Source organism: Elephantulus edwardii, unplaced genomic scaffold (genome assembly GCF_000299155.1).
Source record: "Elephantulus edwardii isolate Elephantulus edwardi_28Jun2011 unplaced genomic scaffold, EleEdw1.0 scaffold00158, whole genome shotgun sequence".
Classification (NCBI taxonomy): Eukaryota; Metazoa; Chordata; class Mammalia; order Macroscelidea; family Macroscelididae; genus Elephantulus; species Elephantulus edwardii.
This window is the reverse complement of record NW_006399908.1, coordinates 1,575,778-1,596,146: the sequence shown is the minus strand read 5'-3', so window position 1 is coordinate 1,596,146 and position 20,369 is coordinate 1,575,778. Positions and strand designations below refer to the sequence as shown.

General features: G+C 40.4%; 1 protein-coding gene across 1 annotated transcript in view; it reads right to left on the bottom strand.

Moving 5' to 3' along the window:
• PLS1 (plastin 1) overlaps positions 1 to 20,369 on the bottom strand; it is a 78,078-nt gene that overhangs the window by 5,883 nt on the left and 51,826 nt on the right. The window contains exons 11-12 of the mRNA XM_006895106.1: positions 9,769 to 9,883; positions 113 to 246 (exon numbers count right to left, since the gene is read on the bottom strand). Of these exons, the coding sequence (XP_006895168.1) occupies positions 113 to 246; positions 9,769 to 9,883 (249 nt within the window). The remainder of the gene's footprint in view (positions 1 to 112; positions 247 to 9,768; positions 9,884 to 20,369) is intronic.

The following is a 20,369-nucleotide window of genomic DNA, read 5'->3' as shown; positions in this document are numbered from 1 at the left end:
GTACTTTATAGCTTTGGTATTCATCACTCTTCAAAATAGCAAACAGTTTTATTCAAATAGCTGGCTGAAGGGAACAGATGTGTTCCTATAAGCATATTTTATCAGTTTTTACCTTCTCATTAGCTGCCATACCAGTGCTAGCGTCAGCGTTGCATTCCCTTCATTTAGGTCTTGCCCAGCGATGCCGACCAAAGAGAATTTGGCCTTATTCTTCCCAAGTTCTACTGCATAGTTGCAGTTTTCAATCTATAAGCAGTAAGGAAAAAGTTTTATCTTAAGATAAGTTTTTAATAAACATATCCTCTGAATTCACCAACCAAGTATAATTAATATTTATGACTATCTATGGAATACATAAATATCGGCATCCTAGGCATTTGTGAACTAACATGGACTTGAATTAGTCACTTTGAACCAGACAAACCTATGACTTACTATGCTAGAAATGACAAATTGGAAAAAAAATGGTGTTGCAATCATATTCAAAAAGAACATTTTAAGATCTGTACTGAAATACAATGGCACGAGTGACGGGATACTATTCATGCACATATAAGAAGGCCTGTTAATATAACTATTATTGAAATAAAAACATCAACCAATAAGTCAAAGGTGAAGAAAATTAAGACTTCTGCCAACTTGTACAATCTAAAATGGATTGAAGATGAACCCAAAATGCATTAATAATAATTGGTAAAAGTTGGAAACAAAGAAGAAAGTCTGATAGTTGAAAATTACAGAAGTGTTAACAGAATTGATGCTGGAGGTCAAATAACAGGATTTTGTAAAATTAAGGATTTATTCATCGCGAATGCTTTTTTAAAATAAAATTAAAATGGTGACTATGCATATAAACTGCAACTATAAGGAAGCAACTGAAGTTGAATGAAAGATAAGGAAAACAACTTCAAGAGAACGAAAATATGACCTTGAATTTATCCCACCTGAATTTAAAAACTATCTCAGACTAGATTTGATTAAAGACCAGATGAGTTGTGAGATGGCATCAAGGATAGTGAGAAAGAAAGCAAAAGATCAGTACAAAGATGGAGGAGAAAGAAAAGATCAGAGTGGATGTCGGAAGGGACTCAGAAAATTGCGTGAGGATGCAGCGAGGCTGAAACAAAGGAAAGAAATGCAGACAACACCGATGAACAGAAGATTTCAATAAGCAGGCAGTTGTCAGAACAGAGCAGGGAAACACAACATGGTTCAAAATTGAGAAGCATGTATGCCAGCGATGTGTCCTATTTCCATACCTTTTCAATCTATATACAGAACAGATTACCTGGGAGGCTGGGCTCTATGGGGTGGAATGTGGCATCAAGATTGGTGGAAGATTCATCAGCAACCTACATTATACAGATGATACAACCCTGCTTGTTAAAACTGAGCAGGACCTGAAGCACTTGCTGCAGAAGGTCAAGGACTGCAGCTTTCAATACGGATTGAAGCTCAACATCAAAACAAAAGATTCTCACCACTCGGCTGACTGGCAGCATCATGATAGATGGTGAAGAGATTGAGATTGTTAACAGCTTTAATTTTCTTGACTCCACAATCAACACTCTTGGCACCAGCAGCCAGGAAATTAAAAGACAAACTGCATTGGGAAAGTCTGAAGTCAGAGACCTCTCCAAAGTACTGAAGAGCAACAATGTCAGTCTGGAGACTAAGGTGCACCTGATAAAGGCCATGGTTGTTGCAATCACTAGCTACGAGTCCAGAGAGCTGGACAATGACTAGGGATGATAAAAGGAGAATTGATGTCTTTGAACTGTGGTGTTGGAGAAGAGTATTGAATATACCATGCACTGCTAAGAGAACAAACAGGTCCACACTAGAGAGGGTGAAACCAGGCTGCTCTTGGAAGGCAATGATTCTAAAGCTTCGTCTGACATACTTTGGACATAGCGCAAGGAGGAACCAGTCCTTGGAGAGGTACATCATGCTTGGGAGGGTGGAGGGACAGTGCAGGAGAGGAAGACCCTTGATGAAATGGATTGATTCAGTGACTGGGATAATGGGTGTAGGTAGGTGTGTTGGAGATGATGAGATTGGCACAGGTTTAGGGCTATTGTACATAGGGTCGCTATGAGTTGCAGGCGACTTGACAGTACATAACATCAACAAGAAGCTAGATAAGACAAAGCAAAGAATTATAATGAAATGTGCAAAGAGCAGTTGAAAGAACTGAAGAACATATTCAAGCCTTGGGTTGCAAATACTAAAGGATCCTATGGACAAAATCCTGAATGATGCAGGAAACATCAAAAGAAAATGATAAGAATAGAGAGTCACTGTATGAAAAAAACTTAGTATAAACAGAAATATATTAGGGAGCAGCATATGATCAAGAATCAATTTGAATGAAGAATTTAAAATTGCACTGAAAGCATTAGTAAAAATTAAGGCACCAGAAATTGATAAAATATCAACATAGATGTTTCAACACACAGATGTGCTCACTAGTCTGTGTCAAGAAATGTGGCCAACTTTAAGAGATGCAAATTTATTGGCATTTCTCAAAAAAGGTGATCCAATGGAATGTGGAAATTATTAAACTATTCATTAATATCTCATGGAAGTAAAATCTTGCTGAGGATTATTAAAAAAACTGTCAGAACATGATATGGACAAAGAACTATTAGAAATTCAAGCTGGATTGAGAAAAGGTCATGGAATAAGGGATATCATTGCTGATGTCAGATGGATCTTGGATGGCAGCGGTGAATGCCAGAAAGATGCTAACCTGGGCTTTATTCACTATGCAAAAGCATTCGACTGTGTGCGTAATAATAAATTATGGATAACTGACAAGAACAGGAATCTCAGAACATTTAATTGTGCTCATGTGAAACCTATGCACAGACCAAGAAGCAGCTAGTTTGGACAGAACAAGGGAACACTGCGTGGTTTCAAATCATTAAAGGAGTACATCAGGGTTGTATCCTTTCTCCATACCTATTCAGTCTGTATGCTGAGGAAATCATTCAAGTAGCTAGACTATAAAAAGAAGAATGTGCTGTCAGGATTGTAAGATAATAATGTATCAACAGCCTACATTATGCAGAAGACACACCTTACTTGCTGAAAGCAAAGAAGACTTGAAGCACTTGCTCTAGAAGATTCAAGACTACAGCCTTCAATAGGGATTACATTTCAATATCAAGACGACAAAAAAATCCTCACAAATAGACAAATTGGAAACATAATAGATGGAGAAAAGACTGTAGTTCTTAATTATTCAATTTACATGGATACACAAAAATACCCATGATAGCCGGAGCCAAGAAATCAAAGATGCTTTGCACTGGGAAAATTTGCTGTCAAGGACTTCTCCAAAAGGCTTAAGTACAATGGTGTTAGTTCAAAGACAAAGGGCACCTGATCGAAGCCATGATATTTTCATTGCTGCCTGTGCACCTTAAAGTTGGAGAATGAATAAAGTTGACAGTATAAGAATTGATGTGTTTGAATTGTAGTGTTGAAGAAGAGTACTGAATATCCCATGGACTGCCAAAAGAATAAACAAATGTGTCTTACAGGGAGTTCAACCACGGTACTCATTTGCACATCAGGCAAAGATGGTGAAATCACATCTTACACACTTTGGACGAGTTGCCAGGAGGGTCCAGTCCTTGGAAGAAGACATGACATTGGGAAAAAGTGGAAGGTCAGAAAAAGAAAGGAATATCCTCAACCAGATGGACATAGTGACTGTACCTATGGACTTGGGCGTCTCAGAGACGGTATGGATGGTACAGGATAGGGCAAGGTTCAGATCTGTTGTTCACAGGGTTGCTATGAGTTTTAGTCAACTTCAGTGACACCTAACACCAATGTATATATATGAGCTCTGGTGGCCTAGTGGGTAAGGAGCTGCACTGTCAACACAAAGGCAAGCAGTTCGAATCTGAGGGAGAAAGATTAGCAATCTCCTCTTGTGTAATTTACATACTGGAAGGTCTGTTGGTTCTGAGTCAGTGACAGTGAGTGAGTGAGTGAATGAGTGAGTGAGTATGTTGTTGATTGCCGTCAAGTCGAGCACAACACATAGCAACTCTATGAACAAAAGACCTGAAGCCTTTCTATTATCGTTTCTCCAAGTTCAAAGAGTTTCCAGAGGCATGTGGTTTAGGAAGTGGATGCCACTCTTGCTTGCAAATCTGTCTTAAACTGGGAGCTCCACCAAACACTGTCCACCTTGGGCAACCATTTTGGCATTTGACTCCCCAATGGCACAAGGTTCAGCATCACAGCAAACCAGATTACCACAATATTAATCATCTGGAAAATAATTATAATTCCATTTTAAATTTATATTGTTATCGTTGTTATGTGCTGTCAAATTGACTGAGACTCACAACAACCCATTGCACAATACCTCTGATCCATGTCCTATCCTAAGCCAATCTCACTGTCTCCTACACACTTACCCCCATTACTCTATTACTGACTGTGTCAATCCATCTCATCTGAGGTCTTCCTCTCCTGTGCTTACCCTCCTCCCTTCCAAGCATGATGTCCTTCTCCGAGGACTGGTCCCTCCTAGGAATATGCCCAAGTGAGACAGAGCTTCCAAATAATTTCATTTCATAATAGTTCAGTGAAAGGAAAGAATAATTATTTCCATTTTATAGCTGGGGATGCCAACAAGCACAGAGCCAAAAAAGAGGAGCATCTGGCTAGAAAATTTTCAGGAGCCAAGTGTTCCCAGAAGACTGGATTAACTCACCTCTAAGATCTCTTCGACTACTTAAAGAGCAAACAAATCAGCCTTGGTAGAAGTGCAGCCAGAGTGCTGCCTAGAAGCAAGGATGGGGAAACTTCACCTCACATACTTTGAGTATATTATCGAAGGAGCTAATCTTTGGAGGCGGACATCATGTTTGCTGAAGTAGACAGGGTAAGCAAAGGAGAGGAAGGCCCACAATGAGGCGGATTCACAGGATGACTGCTACAAAGGGCTTCAGCTTGAACTGTGAGGATGGCACAATGAAAACGTATGAACTAGAAGAGGGAAATAATTTCATTAAAAATGTAAGTTCATCTCATGTAATCTTTTGTCTGGATATTACTCATCCTGACCCATTCAAGTTTACTGACGATAACGTGATTAACAATTTTATCTTTTGTTCGAACTTCAGTAATGCTTTCATATGTATATATATTTATACACACACATCATCTTACCCTTAGCTTTTCCTACATTATCTCTTTATAAGATAGGCTCTTTAAAAATGGAAAAGATGGTAACATATAGAAAGCTATCTCACAGCCTCCCACCTTTACCTGGGGACCCCGAACACCATCCTGTCTACAATAACAGGATGAAGGAACACAGAGTAAATTAATCCTATCTACCTACTTCTCATCAGTGACATAAATCCAGTCAAGTCCTTTGGCTGGGAATGTTTTTGTCTACTGTGAGCTACACGTAGGCATGTTATATCTCTACTACATAAACCAGCAAACAGGAAATAAAAAGACAAATTGCACTGGAAAAATCTGCTATCAGGGGCCTCTCTAGAGTACTGAAGAGCAACAATGTCAGTCTAGAGATTAAGGTGCGCCTGATCCAGCTCATGGTCTTCAAAATTACTTGCTATGCATTAGAGAGCTAGACAATGAATAAGGATGACAGAAGAAAAGTTGATGCCTTTGAGTTGTGGAGCTGGAGAAGAGTCTTGACCATACCACGTATGGCCAAGAAAACAAACAGGTCTGTCTTGGAGAGGGTGAAACTAAGTTTCTCCTTGGTGGTAAGGATTTTGAAGTTCCATCTCACATACTTTGGGCACATGGCCAGGAGGGACTAGGCCTTGGAGAAGGGCATCATGCTTGGAAAGGCAGAAGGACAGCACAAGAGAGGAAGACCCCAGATGAGATAGACTGACACGGTAACTGTGGTAATGGGGGTAGGTGTGTCGTATTCAGTGAGATTGGCTCAGGACAGGGCAGGCTTCAGAACTATTGGACACAGGGCTGCTGTATGTTATAAGTGACTCAATGGCACATAACAGCAACAACAATCATCTAGTTACACGTACAGCAAGGTATGCAGAGGATAACATATAACTTGTCAATATCCAGTCACATATTTGCCTGTAGGGTGGGGAGGCCTGGAAGCGTGCCAGAAGGTAGAGTCCGATTGAGTCTGTGGAGTCATCTTTGCCACAGCCTGGCTCCCGTGGCTACCCCTCCTTGACAGCAGCCCTGGAGCCATGGAGAAATTTAGCTCTGCTGTCCTGAGCTTTCTCAGCAGCCAGGCTGTAGCTGCTGCAGCTCAGGCATGCACCATGCACCCTGCCAAGCACCCTGCCAGATAGGGCCTGTGGGGAGAAAACAGATTATGGCTGCTCTGGTTAGTCCTGGCTTCTGATTCCGACCAAATTCGGAGTGTTGCTCGGAGCGCAACCAATTGCATGTACAAATTAGCAAACCCCAAAGTTCTGGGCCCTAACAGAGAAACAGAGTAGTTTGCAAGGGGATTTCTTTGATGTATGTGCATTGAATATATATGCAAATAGATGTGCTATAAATAAAACAGTGTTAGGACAACATAAAAAACCCTGTCCCAAACTCATGGCTATGGAGTCAGTCCTGACTTATAGCAACCCTCCATTGGGTTTTTGAGGCTGTAAATCTTAACAGCAGAGGAAAGTTTCTCTTTCTCTGATGGAGCCACTGGTGGGTACAGACCACTGCCTTTTGGTAAGCAGCACATCACTCTCCTGACAACACAACCAGAGCTCCCATTATAGGATCGGTTCAACATACAAACCGTACAGCACCCTATTTCCCAGAACACATTTCAGACGTGAAGGAGCCCTGTTGGCACAGTGCATTCCGTACACAGCTGCGGGCTGAAAGGTAAGCAGTTCTAATCGACCAGCTGCTTCTGAGGAAAAGCTGGGTCATCACCTCTTTTTAGGATGTACAGTCCGTCTTGTGCTATGCATCACTCAATGTCCCTAGCTAACACTAGTTTCACACTCTGTGAAATAGGATTTTGTTTGATTTGGAGAATATACAAGTATGCATCACTCAATGTCTGCCATATGGTCTGTGAAACAGGATGTTAAATGATTTGGACACAAGGACATGCAGCTTAACCTTCAGGATATGTTTGGTTAAATAGGACACTATATAATATGGAAACTATGGTTGTTGTAAGGAGAGACAGGTCTTCAGAGAGGGACATCATGCTGGGTAGAGTAGAGGGACAGCGCAGGAGGGGAAGACCCTCTATGAGGTGGATTGATTCAGTGACTGGGGTAATTGGGATGGGTGTGTCGGAGGCAATGAGATTGGCACAGGATAGAGCACGGTTTAGGGCTGTTGTACATAGGGTCGCTATGAGTCACAAATGACTCGACGGCACATAACAACAACAAACAACATGGTTGTTGTGATGCTAAACACTGTGACACTGATGTGTCAAATGGTTACCCATGGTGGACAGTGTTTGGTGGAGCTACCTGATTAAAACAAGCTTGGAAGCAGGAGTGGCATCCATTTCCAAAACAGCTTGCCTCCAGAAACACTATGAACTTAGAGAAACGATGATAGTTATACAACAGTGTTCAATGTTTTCTTTCATTCATAGGGTCACTATGTGTAGTGACTTAATGGTACTTAACAACAACAGTGCAAACATTATATTAAAATTTAAAGGCGCTTGCTCCCTATGGTCCTTGTTATTGCTGCTGCTGGTGAAGGCTGGAGGAGTGGTCCTCAGCTGAGCGGGCGGGAAGGTGGATGTGAGCAGGGCGGGTAGGTCCCGAGCCCTGCCATTGTTACAGCCGCCTGAGCAGTCAGAGTAGCACAGCACCTGCAGCAACTGCTGTTCACCTGCCTGCGTATCATAAAAAGCCCAAGTTCCAGAGACCTATCCGCTGCAACTCCATCACTTATATAAAGTGCTTAACAACTGCTGCCTGGAATAAATAAAAAACAGCAAAGAAAAACCTCAAAACTATTGTCATTGAGCCAGAGCAACTCACAGCAGTCCCTGCGGTGGGTTTGCCGGGCTTTGTGTCACACAGGAGGAGACTGCCCATCTTTCCTCCAAGGTGAGGCTGGCAGATTCTAATTGCTTACCTCTGGGTTGACAGTGCAATTCCCCATTGATTATGCAACTAGAGCACCATATACTATTTTTATAGATTGCAGCACAGCTTCTTACTGTTGGACCGCCAGAGCTCCCTAGGATAAAAATAGTAAAACCTTTTTCCTGACTTATTTGCTCAAAAATTAATTGTAACCTCAGTATATGACAATTCAACCTAAGACAGGTCAACATTTTCCAAGAATTAAAAAAAAAAAAAAGCTTTTTCAGGAAAGCTGAGAAATAGATTGCACAATGGCAGAATCTGCCCAAGTGAAACGGAGTATTATTCCTTATAAAAGAGAATCAGCATCACCACAGTTCTGAACAAAGATGAAGATTATTCCTAGAACATGTAACATACTCCTGATTGCCCTATTTAATATGTTAAAGAAAATCTTTGATAGATATTTATGTACTAAAATGCAAGATAACATTCCAAAATTCATTCTTCTAGTCCCAGTTACCCCCTGCTGCTAGGTTGATTCCCACCAAGGGCAATCCCAAGCATGTCAGAGCAGAGCTGTGCTGCATACAATTTTCAGTCACTGCTTTTTTATAAAGGTTACCAGCTCTTTCTCCCAAAGGGATTCAGCAGAGTTTAAACCATAAAACTTCTGGTTAGGAGCTAAGCACACCAACCACTCAGAGAGTCTACCTTTTCCTAAATCCCTGGTCCCCTCGAGTTTCTTCCTCTGGCAAAATTCTATGCATTTCTTAAAGTCTAACTCACAAGTCAATTATTCTACGAAGCTCTTCATGTTAAGGGTAATCTGTGGTCTGGTCTACTCTTCTTTGGAACTCCTAATATTCACTTATACTCACAAAAACTGGCACTGCACTGTAGCTGCACAAATATTTTATTCCTCTTAAACTGGGGGCATAGTGGTTAACGTGTTGGTCTGCAAACCAAAATGTCAACAGTTCAAATCCACTAGCCTCATTATAGCAGCAAGATGAGCAGTCTCCTCTATTAAAGTTTTACAGCCTCAGGAAGCCCACAGAGGGTTGCCAGGAGTCAACCTGGATTCGACAGTGGGGAGTTTGACTTTATGGTTTTCTGAGGATCAAACTACGTTTTCTTTTCTTTTCTTTCTCCTCCTCCCCATCTTTCACTGCATTGTAACTAGACACATAACTATCTGCTGAAAAAAGTGAATGAATAATCACAGAAAGATTTGGCATGTTTGAGCGACTTATAAGAATACATTCTATCCCAAAGGCACACGGTTCAAATCCTCCAGTTGCTCCACTGGAGAAGGAGGTGTCATTTTCTCCTGTGCCAGGAGGACCCAATTCTGTAACTTGCTGTTGTAATAATATAATGTCTGGGAGCTTAATTTTCATTAAGCAAATATGAGCTAAATGTTGTTAAAGCAAATATGAATGAAGAAACCTCACTGTCACTGGCTCAGAAGTGATGCAGAGCTGCCTCTCCACTGAGTTTCTGAGGCTGTAAATTGCATGCTAGGAGATGGTGCACCAAGCCACCAGAGACACAACCTCTGCATGACCCATGTCATACCCTACAGATGATGCCATCAGAGCCATAAGAACTGTGGGGACAGAGATCATAATTTCTCAAGCTTTATGAAACTCTAAACCCTCTTTTATATAAAAAGCAGTAACATATCCAGGGACAGCATCACAGTCACCTTCTTCATGTTCCCTCCAAGGGCAGGATAGGGAGGCTTGTTGACATGATTCCAGTTGACTGGCACTCGGATCATCTCATAGAGTTGAAAGATCACTAGGGCATCAGCAAGGTCACTAGAAACAGGAAAGGGAAGTAGATGGAGGAGGAGGAAATGGAGAAGGGTCATTAATGCTTAAGGAGTTACAGGACCTAACATCTGACCCAGAACTTCCAATCTAGGCATCTGTCAATACGTTCTCCTAAACATTTACAAAGATATGTAAATACACTGAGTATAAGTACATTTGTCATAGTCTTTATGAACTTAGAAGTTAACTTAAATATCAGTGCATAAACCATCCATCTGATGAACTCCTGGGTGACCAGTGGGCAGGTATTTGTATGCACTGACATGAAAATTTTCTAATACACAGTAAACGTAAAAAACGAAGACATTTTATTTGATCCATTTATTAAAATCAGAGAGAAATATGTGATAAGAACCATTCAAATCAATTACAGATAGACAAAAGTAACAGGGAAGTGGTGAGGGAATGCAATGCTTTATACTTTTGTTTTATTCCATAAATTTATATACTTCTTTGAATGTCTATAGTGAAATTAAGATATTGTTTATGTATTATTATTTTTCCACCTTTAAAAAAATAACTATAGGAAAGTCACAATAGCTATCAAGCAAACAAAGGTTAAGAGGCTAGAGTTTGATGGTACAACCACAACTTTCTCTAAAAGTTGGAAATATGAGTACTATTTGACCCAACAATTCCTCTACTGGAAATATAACCTATATGCACACCATGTTTACTGCTGTATGATTTACAATTGCAGAGGTCAAAGCAACCCAAATGCCCGTCAACAAACTAATGGATAGAAAAACTATAGTACCTCCACACAATGGAATAGTATGCAGCCCTGAAAAGCAATGAACTCGTAAACTGTAAACAACATAGGGGAGCCTGGACGACATTATGCTGAATGAAATATCTGAGTCACCAAAGGACAAATACTACATAACTCTGCTATTAAAAAATAGGGCTGCCATGCAGGGTGGAGTGAGAATTAGAAAAGATAAATAATAGATGAGGGCAAGAATGGCCCGAAAGGAATAGGCTCTTGTTATTTTGTATGATCAAGTCCAGAACTGACCCAGAGCTGACCCTCTAATGAGTTTTCAGTAGCAGTTAATTGCACAGGAGGAGACTGCCCATCCTTCTCCTGAAAAGGAATATCTGATTATATATAATATGTATGACAACAATCTGGAACGAGAGGTACAATGCAAAGTGGACTTGGGGAGTAGGGAGGGCGGGAGAAGGGAAAGGGAAGAAAATATACAACAGTGAATGATATTTTTTTTTTTAAAAAGGCGCCAGTTCATGAACTCATGAAGTGAGGCAACTACTGCTGTGGATCAAAAAGAAACCATGTTCTTCTGAGAAGGTCAAAGAATCTCTGTAGAGACTATTATCAATTCTGTGTACTAATTCTGTATAAAGCTATAGCAATTGATTTTATAATTGCCAGTTCTGTGATGCAGTATTTACCTCCCCACCCCAGCAGCTTGTCTGATGTTTTATACTGTGAAGATTGATATTTAAGTTACTTCGCATTCTCTGAGCACACACCATATGGCACTGAAGGGAAATGGCTGAGCACTGAGTGATGAGGGAGAAAGTCTAACATAAAAGGAATTGTGAGCTAACTAGGAGATCTCTATAAGCATACAGAGTATGTTGTTTATGTGCTGTTGAGTCACCCTGAAATCTGCTCTATCCTGTGTGTCTCTGACACACCTACCCTTATTACCCTAATCACTCAATCAATCCATCTCATTGAGGGTCTTCCTCACTTACACTGTCCCTCCACTCTCCCAAACATGATGTTCCTCTCCAAGGATGGTCCCTCCTTGCAACGTGTCCAAAGTATGTCAGACGAAGCTTCAGAATCCTTTCCTCCAGGGAGCAGCCTGGTTTCACCCTCTCTAGCAGCCCATGGTTATTAAATACTTTTCTCCAACATCACAGCTCAAAAGCATCAATTCTTTTTCTATCATCCCTAGTCATTGTTCAGCTTTCTGATGCGTAACAAGTAATCACTAAGACTATGGTCTGGATTAAGCGCAGATTAGTTTCTAGACTGATGTTGTTGCTCTTCATTTCTCTGGAGAGGTCCCTGACAGCAGCTTTTTCCAGTGCAATTTGTCTTTTGATTTCCTGCCTGATGATACTAAGAGTGCTAACTGTGGAGCCAAGCAAACTAAAGCTGTTAATAATCTCAATCTCTTCACCATCCAACATGAGGGCTGCCAATAAGCCCAGGGGTGAGAATATTTGTCTTCTTGACACTGAGCTTCAATCCATATTGAAAACTATAGTCTTTGACCTTCTGCAGCAAGCACTTCAGGTCCTCCTCAGTTTCCACACACAGGGTTGTGTCATCTGCTTAATGCTGACTGTGGATGAGTCTTCCTCCAACCCTGATGCCCCACTCCTCCTTACAAAGCCCAGGCTCCGGGATGATCTGTTCTGCCTATAAAGTGAAAATGTATGGAGATAGGACACATCTCTGATGTACACATTTTCCAATTTTGAACCATGCACTGTTTCCTTACACTGTTCTAATGACTGTCTTCTGGTCCACATATAGGTTTCGCATAAGCACAATCAAATGATTTGGGATTCCCATGCTTCTCAGAGTCAGCCACAGTTTGTTGTGATCCACACAGGCAAATGCTTTTGCAAGTCAATGAAACACAGATAGACATTCCTCTGGTACTCCCTGCTTTCAGCCAAGAGCCATCTAACATTAGCTAATATCCCTATTACAATGGCCTCCTCTAAATCCAGCCTGCACATATGGCAGTTCTTTGTTGAAGTATTGTTCCAGTTGTTTTTGGATAATTTTCAGCAGAATCTGGCTTGCATGTGGTATTAAGGATATTGTTCGTTAATTTCTGCACTGCCACGTCATCTTTCTTTGGAATGGGAACAAATACAGATTTCTTCCAGTTAGTTGGCCAGGTGGTTGTTCTCCAGATTTCTTGGCACAACTTGGTGAGCACATCCCAGGCAGCATCTGTTTGTTGAAAAATGTGAATTTGCATACTGTCAATTCTTGGGGCTTTGTTTTTTGCCAATTCTTTCAGAGCAGCTTGAACTTCTTCCTTCAACACCACAAGCCCAGACATTGTTTCATTAAATTCTTCTGTGTCAGCCAATTCCTTCTGATACAGCAACTCTGTATACTTCTTCTATCTTCTTTTGATGTTTCTTGGATAGTTTAATATTCTGCCCAAAGAATCCTTAAGTATGTCAATTTGAGGCTTGAATTTGTTCTTCAGTTCCTTCAGTTTACACAGTACTGGGGGAATTCTGGCCTTTTGATTTTCTGATTTCAGCTCTTTACACATTTAGTTATAATACGTTACTTTGTCTCTCTCTCCACACTGCCCTTTGAAACTTCTACTGTTCTTAAGAAATAAAAAGTAATCATTGAAGTATTTGCATCACCCACTGACATCAGCTACTCCTATGTCAGTTCCAGCTACAGAGACCCAACAGGACAGAGGAGAAGTGCCCATGGGGTTTCTGATGTATAGAAGCGGACTGCCTCATCTTTGTCCCATGGAGAGGCAAGTGGGTTCAAACTGTCCTACCTTCTGGTTTGCAGTGACAACAGAGCTTTGAAGTATTTGCAAAGGTTCTGAAGTGTCACCTAATTTGTGATTTTTACTGAAAAAATTTTAATTTATTCCTATGTCTATGCTCAAAAAAATAAGAGAGATCAGTAAGACAGCCCTGCTGACATCACTCTAAAATCAGGATAAGATGGACTGACTCAGTGACTGGAGAAATGGGATTATATCTGTAGGAGACGACGAGACTGGCTCAGGATAGGGCAGGGTTCAGAGCTAATGTACAAAGGGTCACTAGGAGTTGCAGGTGACTTGATGGCACACAACAACAATGCTGACACTGAGTTCTTAGTGACCCTCTGCTGAATCTCCAAGGCTGGAAGCCACAACAGAGGAATCAGGCATCTTCCTCAGAGCTGCTAGTACATTCTAACCACAGGAGACACAGCCTTCCAGTAAGCAGTGCACGATGCAACAGACTACCTCACTGGAGCTCCAGAATGGTATTTTCATTTATATTTTACAAAGTGTAAGCTCCAATAGTGGAAATGACTTTAGAGATGTCAAGATGACTTTCAAAACCGTCTCGTTGTAGAAAAAAAAATTCTTAGGGCTGACAGTATATAATAATGTTTCTGAAGATGAGCATTTTCCATTACAATAAATATAATTTATTCTAAAGTTTTGTCTTAGGGTAGACATGCTATAGCTGGGAAGCTCAGATGCTTAGAAATGAGTTTAGATATGATTCAGCCACAAACTCAGGGCTGCATGGTTCTGCTGCCAACTAGATTTCTGGCTGTGGTTTTTAAAGAAAGGAATTCTTTTTAAGATTATCCTTTGACTGTGCTAGAACTTTAGGATCCATGTAACTATGATATCAACTAATCTGTAACTAAAAAATTCTCTTCTCCCCTAGCAAGCAATAGTGAGCTCTAGCTATCTTGATAGTTATGGGTACCATGCGTCTCTTTTTAAATAAATCATAAAGTCTTAATCTCCTTTTTGAAATTTACTTTCTAATTGTGGAGCCCTGGTGGCACAGACAGTAGGGAGCAGTGCTGCTATAAGCGAAAGGGGTAGGTATCTCTCTGACAGTTCAAATTCACCAGTACCTACGCAACAGAAAAGGACAATCTCCTCCTGTGGTATTCCAAACCCTTGAAAACCCCCGGCGGGGCAGCAATGAGTCACTTCTAACTGCGTGGCAATGAGAGTGTTTTTTGTTTTGTTTTGGGGTTTTTTTGTTAATTTTATTTTTTAAGTATTTTTATTGTCTATAGTGTGCATACAGAATTCATACACATTGTGTTTCATTCCTATTCATCATATTTCACTCACTGCCCCATTCACACTGCTTTTTATACAATCACTTCCACACATGTTGTTGTTTTTGTTATGTGACGTCAAGTTCCTGTGACTCATAGCGACCATATGTACAACAGCCCTAAATCCTGCTCTATCCCTTGCCAACCTTATTGTTTCTGACATGCCTACCCCCATTACCCTAGTGACAAAATCAATTAATCTCATCAAGGGTCTTCCTCTCCTGCACTGTCCCTGCACACTCCCAAGCATGACGTCCCTCTTCAAGGACTGATCCCGCCTTGAAATATGTCTAAAGTATGTCAGATAGAGCTTCAGAATCCTTGCCTCCAAGGAGCAGCCTGGCTTCACCCTATCCAGGACAAACTTGTTTGTTTTCCTAGCAGTCCATGCTATATCAATACTCTTCTCCAGCACCAAAGCTCAAAGGCATCAATTCTCCTTCTAGCATCCCTAGTCATTGTCCAGCTCTCTGATGTATAGCAAGTAAATGCAAAGACCATGGCCTGTATCAGATGCACCTTAGTCTCCAGACTGACACTTGCTCTTCAGCACTTTGGAGAGGTCTCTGACAGCAGACTTTCACAATGCAATTCGTCTTTTAATTTCCTGGCTGCTGGTACCAAGAGTGTAGATTGTAGAGCCAAGCAAACTGGAGCTGTCAGCAATCTCAGTCTCTTCACCATCTATCATGATGCTACCAGTCAGCCCAGTGGTGAGAATCTTTGTTTTCTTAATGTTGACCTTCAATCCATATTAAAGACTGAAATCCTTGACCTTCTGCAGCAAGCACTTCAAGTCCTTCTCATTTTCAGCAAGCAGGGTTGTATCATCTGCACAATGCAGATTGCTGATGAGTCTACCTCCAATCCTGATGCCACACTTCTCCTCAAAGAGCCCAGCCTCCTAGATACTCTGTTTAGCATATAGATTGAAAAGATATGAAGATAGGACATATCCTTGATGCACAACCTTCCGAATTTTGAACCACGCAGTGCTTCCTTGCTCTGTTCTGATGACTGCCTCCTGGTCCAAGTACAAGTTTCGCATAAGCAAAATCAAGTGTTCTGAGATTCCCATTCTTCTCAGTCAGCCACAGTTTGTTGTGATTCACACAGTCAAATGCTTTTTCATAGTCAATAAAACACAAATAGACGTTCCTCTGGTACTTGCTGCTTTCAGCCAACATTCATCTGACATTAGCTATAATACTCCTAGTGCCATAGTCTCTTCTAAATCCAGCCTGCACTTCAGGAAGTTCTCTGTTGATGTGCTGTTCCAGTGGTTTTTGAGTAATTTTCAGCAGAAATCTTGCTTGTATGTGACTTAAGTGATACTGTTTGATAATTTCCGCACTCTGTTGGATCACCTTTCTTTGGAATGGGAACAAATTTAGATCTCTTCCAGTCAGTTGGCCAGGTGGTTGTCCTCCAAATTTCTTGGCACAACTTAGTGAGCACATCCAGGGCAGCATCTGCTTGTTTTAATATGTCAATTGGTGTGCTGTCAATTCCTGGGGCCTTGTTTTTTGCCAATTCTTTCAGAGCAGCTTGTACTTCTTCCTTCATCACCACAGGCTCTTGCTCATACACTGTTTCATGAAATTCTTGTGTCCACCAATTCCTTCTGGTACAATGACTCTGTGCACTCTTTCCGTCTGCTTTTAATGTTTCCTGGATCATTTAATATTCTGCCCAAAGCATCCTTAAGTATTACAACTTGAGGTTTGAACTTGTTCTTCAGTTCCTTCAGCTTAAGAAATACTGAGCGAGTTTGGCCCTTTTGATTTTCTGACTTCAGCTCCTTGCACATTTCATTGTAATATTTTACTCTGCCTTCCAAACATAGTGTTTTATAAAATCAATCACCAATGAGGAGTTTTTTAATAGAGAAAGAAGAACAAGCACATTGAAAAATATTCAAATTATATTTAAGTTGTTGTTGTTGCTATGTGCCAACGAGTGGGAACCAATCCACAGCAGACCCTCTAGTAGGTTTTCAGAGGCAATAATCACAGGAGATCACCCATCCTCATCTCACTACCTTCCTCTCCCCCTCCGACAGGGGCATAAAAACATTTGATGTCCCAAAAAAGTTATCCCTGCACTATGCATGTAACTTTGTTAAGGAAGTGGGAAGGTTCTTTGTTATGTTAATGAGGGCATGCTAAAGCTAATCACTTTTCAGTGGTGTCTTACTTAATGAAGCAGAAGAGAAACAGACACAAACAGAGAAGAGACTAAGCAAATGAACACCAAGGACTCCTGATGGTCACATGAACCTAGGAAAGCGTTCACTGAAGGAATCGATAATGGTAAGACTCTCATTTGTTAGGCTCCAGAATAGCAAGAAAACAAATTTCTGTTCTATAAAGACAGCATCCCTCTAGATTTATTTTTGTATATTCACATACAATTACGTACAATTTTAACTCAATTTTTCCACATCATACCAACTCCTATTGTTTTCTATCAACAACATAATGTAGACATTCTTTCTTTATTTTTTACAGAATCTTTTCATCTATAAAGATCTCCCCTCCAGTTGCTTAGTTTTTAACTGTGCAACTACTATAATGGGAATACCCAGCTTAATGATATTTTTCCTAATCTACTGAAGTTACAGACACTCTGAGTGTTTCAAGAATGGGTTCAGCACATCAAAGTCAGTTACTGTGATAAGGCAATTCTCATTTTAAGGTGGTTTTGTTGTTTGGGATTTTGTTGTTTTTTGGGGTTGGTTGTGTGTGTGTGTGTGTGTGTGTGTGTGTGTGTACCATCAAATCAGATCTGACTGGTATAGGAGGCGATTGCCCCTCCTTCTCCAGCAGGCTGAACACTGTGACACTGATGTGTCAGACTCGATAATGGTTACCCATGGTGGACAGTGTTTGGTGGAGCTTCCCGATTAAAACAAGCCTGGAAGCAGAAGTGGCATCCACTTCCATAATAGCTTGCCTCTGGAAACCCTATGAATCTGGAGAAAGGATGAAAGTCACCCAACTGTTGAGGACTTTTGTTCACAGGGTCACTATGAGTTGCCTACGACTCAACAGTACTTAACAACAAGACCACCACCACCTCTGGGATTGCAGCTTCTTGCCACTAGGCCACCAGAGAGCCCTTCTGGTTTTAAGTTTTAAAGAATATTTTGAGTATACAAAGACAGAGAAATTGCTACATCATTAAACTTTCACAATATTTGTTTTTAGTCCACATTTGAATAATAACTAACTTCTCACCAAAAAGTTTCACTGAAATATAAATTACTAATAGATTTAATTAGATTTTCCCCTAAAAATATCTGATTCTCACCACAAAATAAAGATGAATAACACAATTGAAAAATGGGCACAGGATATGAACAGACACTTCACCAAAGAAGACATTCAGATGCTGAACAAACACATGAAGAAATGTTCAAAATCCCTAGTTCTAAGAGATCAAAACAACTATGAGATATCATCTTACCCCAGTAAGAATAGCAAAATTTAACATAGCAGCAAGCAACAAATGCTGGCAAGGTTGTGGAGAAACTGGAATCCTTATTCACTGTTGATGGGAGTGTAAAATGATGCAACCACTATGGAAGGCAGCATGGCACTTTCTCAAAAAGTTGCAAATAGAGATACCATTTCACCCTGCAATTCCACTACTGGGGATATACCCTAAAGAAAGCAGAACTGCCACCAAAGTAGATAAATGCACACCTATGTCTATTGCAGCTTTGTTCACAATGGCAGAAAGTTGGAAGCAACCTAGGTGCCCATCAACAAATGAATAGATAGAGAAGCTGTGGTATAGTCACAAAATGGAATACTATGCTGCTTTGAAAAACAAAGAACTCATGAAATATTATACAAAATGGTTGACCCTGGAGGACATTATGCTGAGTGAAATATCTCAGTCACAAAAGCACAAATACTGTATAGTGCCACTGTTATAAAATGGGACTGACATTGGGGTTGGGGGGAACCTAAGAAAAGAGGGGATAAATAATATATACTGTATTGAAACAAATGAAGGAGAGAACTGTTTAAAAGGGGTATAGAATTAGGTATTATTATCATGACAAGACTACAGAGAAAGAAATGCATATTTAAGTGGAGTGTGGACTGGAGGGGATTGTATAACAATGAAAGAATTTTTTTTTCTTCAAAGAGAAAAATTACTGACGGGGGAGGGAAGGGTGGGCAGGGAGGAAAATGTGTAACAATAAATGAATGGGGAAAAAGAAATGGAAAGAATATGCTGGGGGAGGGGGGAAAGCTTGTAAGTAGCCATTCAGGGCAGAACAGGGGGTTTTCCTTCACCTTGAACAAAAGCAGGCAGAGGAGTGTCAGGAATCGGAGTGAATGTACCATAACTGTGTTGGTTTTTTGTGGCTGGTTTATGTCACTCAGCACATTTTGTTCTAGTATGCTATGCAGTATTTCACAAATTCTTGGTAATTTTTTCATGATTGATAATACTTCATTGTGTGAATATACAATAGTTTTTTAGCTATTTTTCTGTTGATAAACCTTTGGGTGGCTTCCAACCCTTACCTGTTGTAAAAACCACAGCATTAAACCTGGGAGTGTCTAAAAAAAAACCAAAAAATAACCTCACCATATATCCAGGATATATTAAAATGAATCAGAAAAAAAAATCTGATTCTTATTTAAGTTAAATAGTTCAGTTAACTTAATAAATTAATAGCGATCTTGCTGTCCTGTTAAACTTTGCCACCACTCCTGGGGTGAGATGGTATCTCATTGTGATTTTGATTTGCATCTGTCTTATTGCCAGTGATTTTGAGTATTTCTTCATCTGTCTTTTTTTTTAAATTTTTTTTATCAGTCTTTTTCTTGTGGATGGCCTGTAGTATTCTGTAAACTTTGGTTTTGAGACCTTTGTCTGAGATGAAATTGTCAAATTATTTTTTCCCAGTCAGTAGGTATTACTTTTGCTCAATTGGATAGTTTTTGATGCACCCATCTTTAGACGGTTCTGCTGATCGATGCTATCATCTCCTGGTCGCGCCTATCTGACCATATTTGCCTATTTATACCATATGTTGTTGCTGAATGCCATCAAGTCGAGCACGACTCATAGTGACCCTTTGTTAGGCCTTCTAAATGTGATCCCCTTTTGTCTCTTATGACCTTTTTGGTTTGGGGCTTTACTCTTAGGTCTGTGATCTACCTTGAGCTGATTTTGGTGAATGGTGTGAGATGTGGATCCTGCTTCAGCTTTCTGCAGAAAAAGGAGAAGTTCAGTTTTGCCGGTGCCATTTGTTGAAGACGTTGTCGTTTTCCCATTTGACAGGTTTTGTTTCCTTGTTGAATTCCACTTGACTGTAGGTGGATAGGTTAATTTCTGGGTCCTCAATTCTGTCCCATCAGTCTAATGTATCTGTCATTGTACCAGTACCATGTTGTTTTGGTTACTACAGCTGTATAGTAGGTTTCAAAATCAGGAATGCTATGCCTCCCACTTCATTTTTGTTTATCAGAAATGCTTTGTTTATTTGGTGTCTCTTTCCTTTCCATATAACTTCCAAATACCTTTTCTATCACTTTTAAAAATTAATTTGGCATCTGTACTGGGACTGTGTTACACTGGTGGATTGCTTTTGGCACAACTGTCATTTTCACT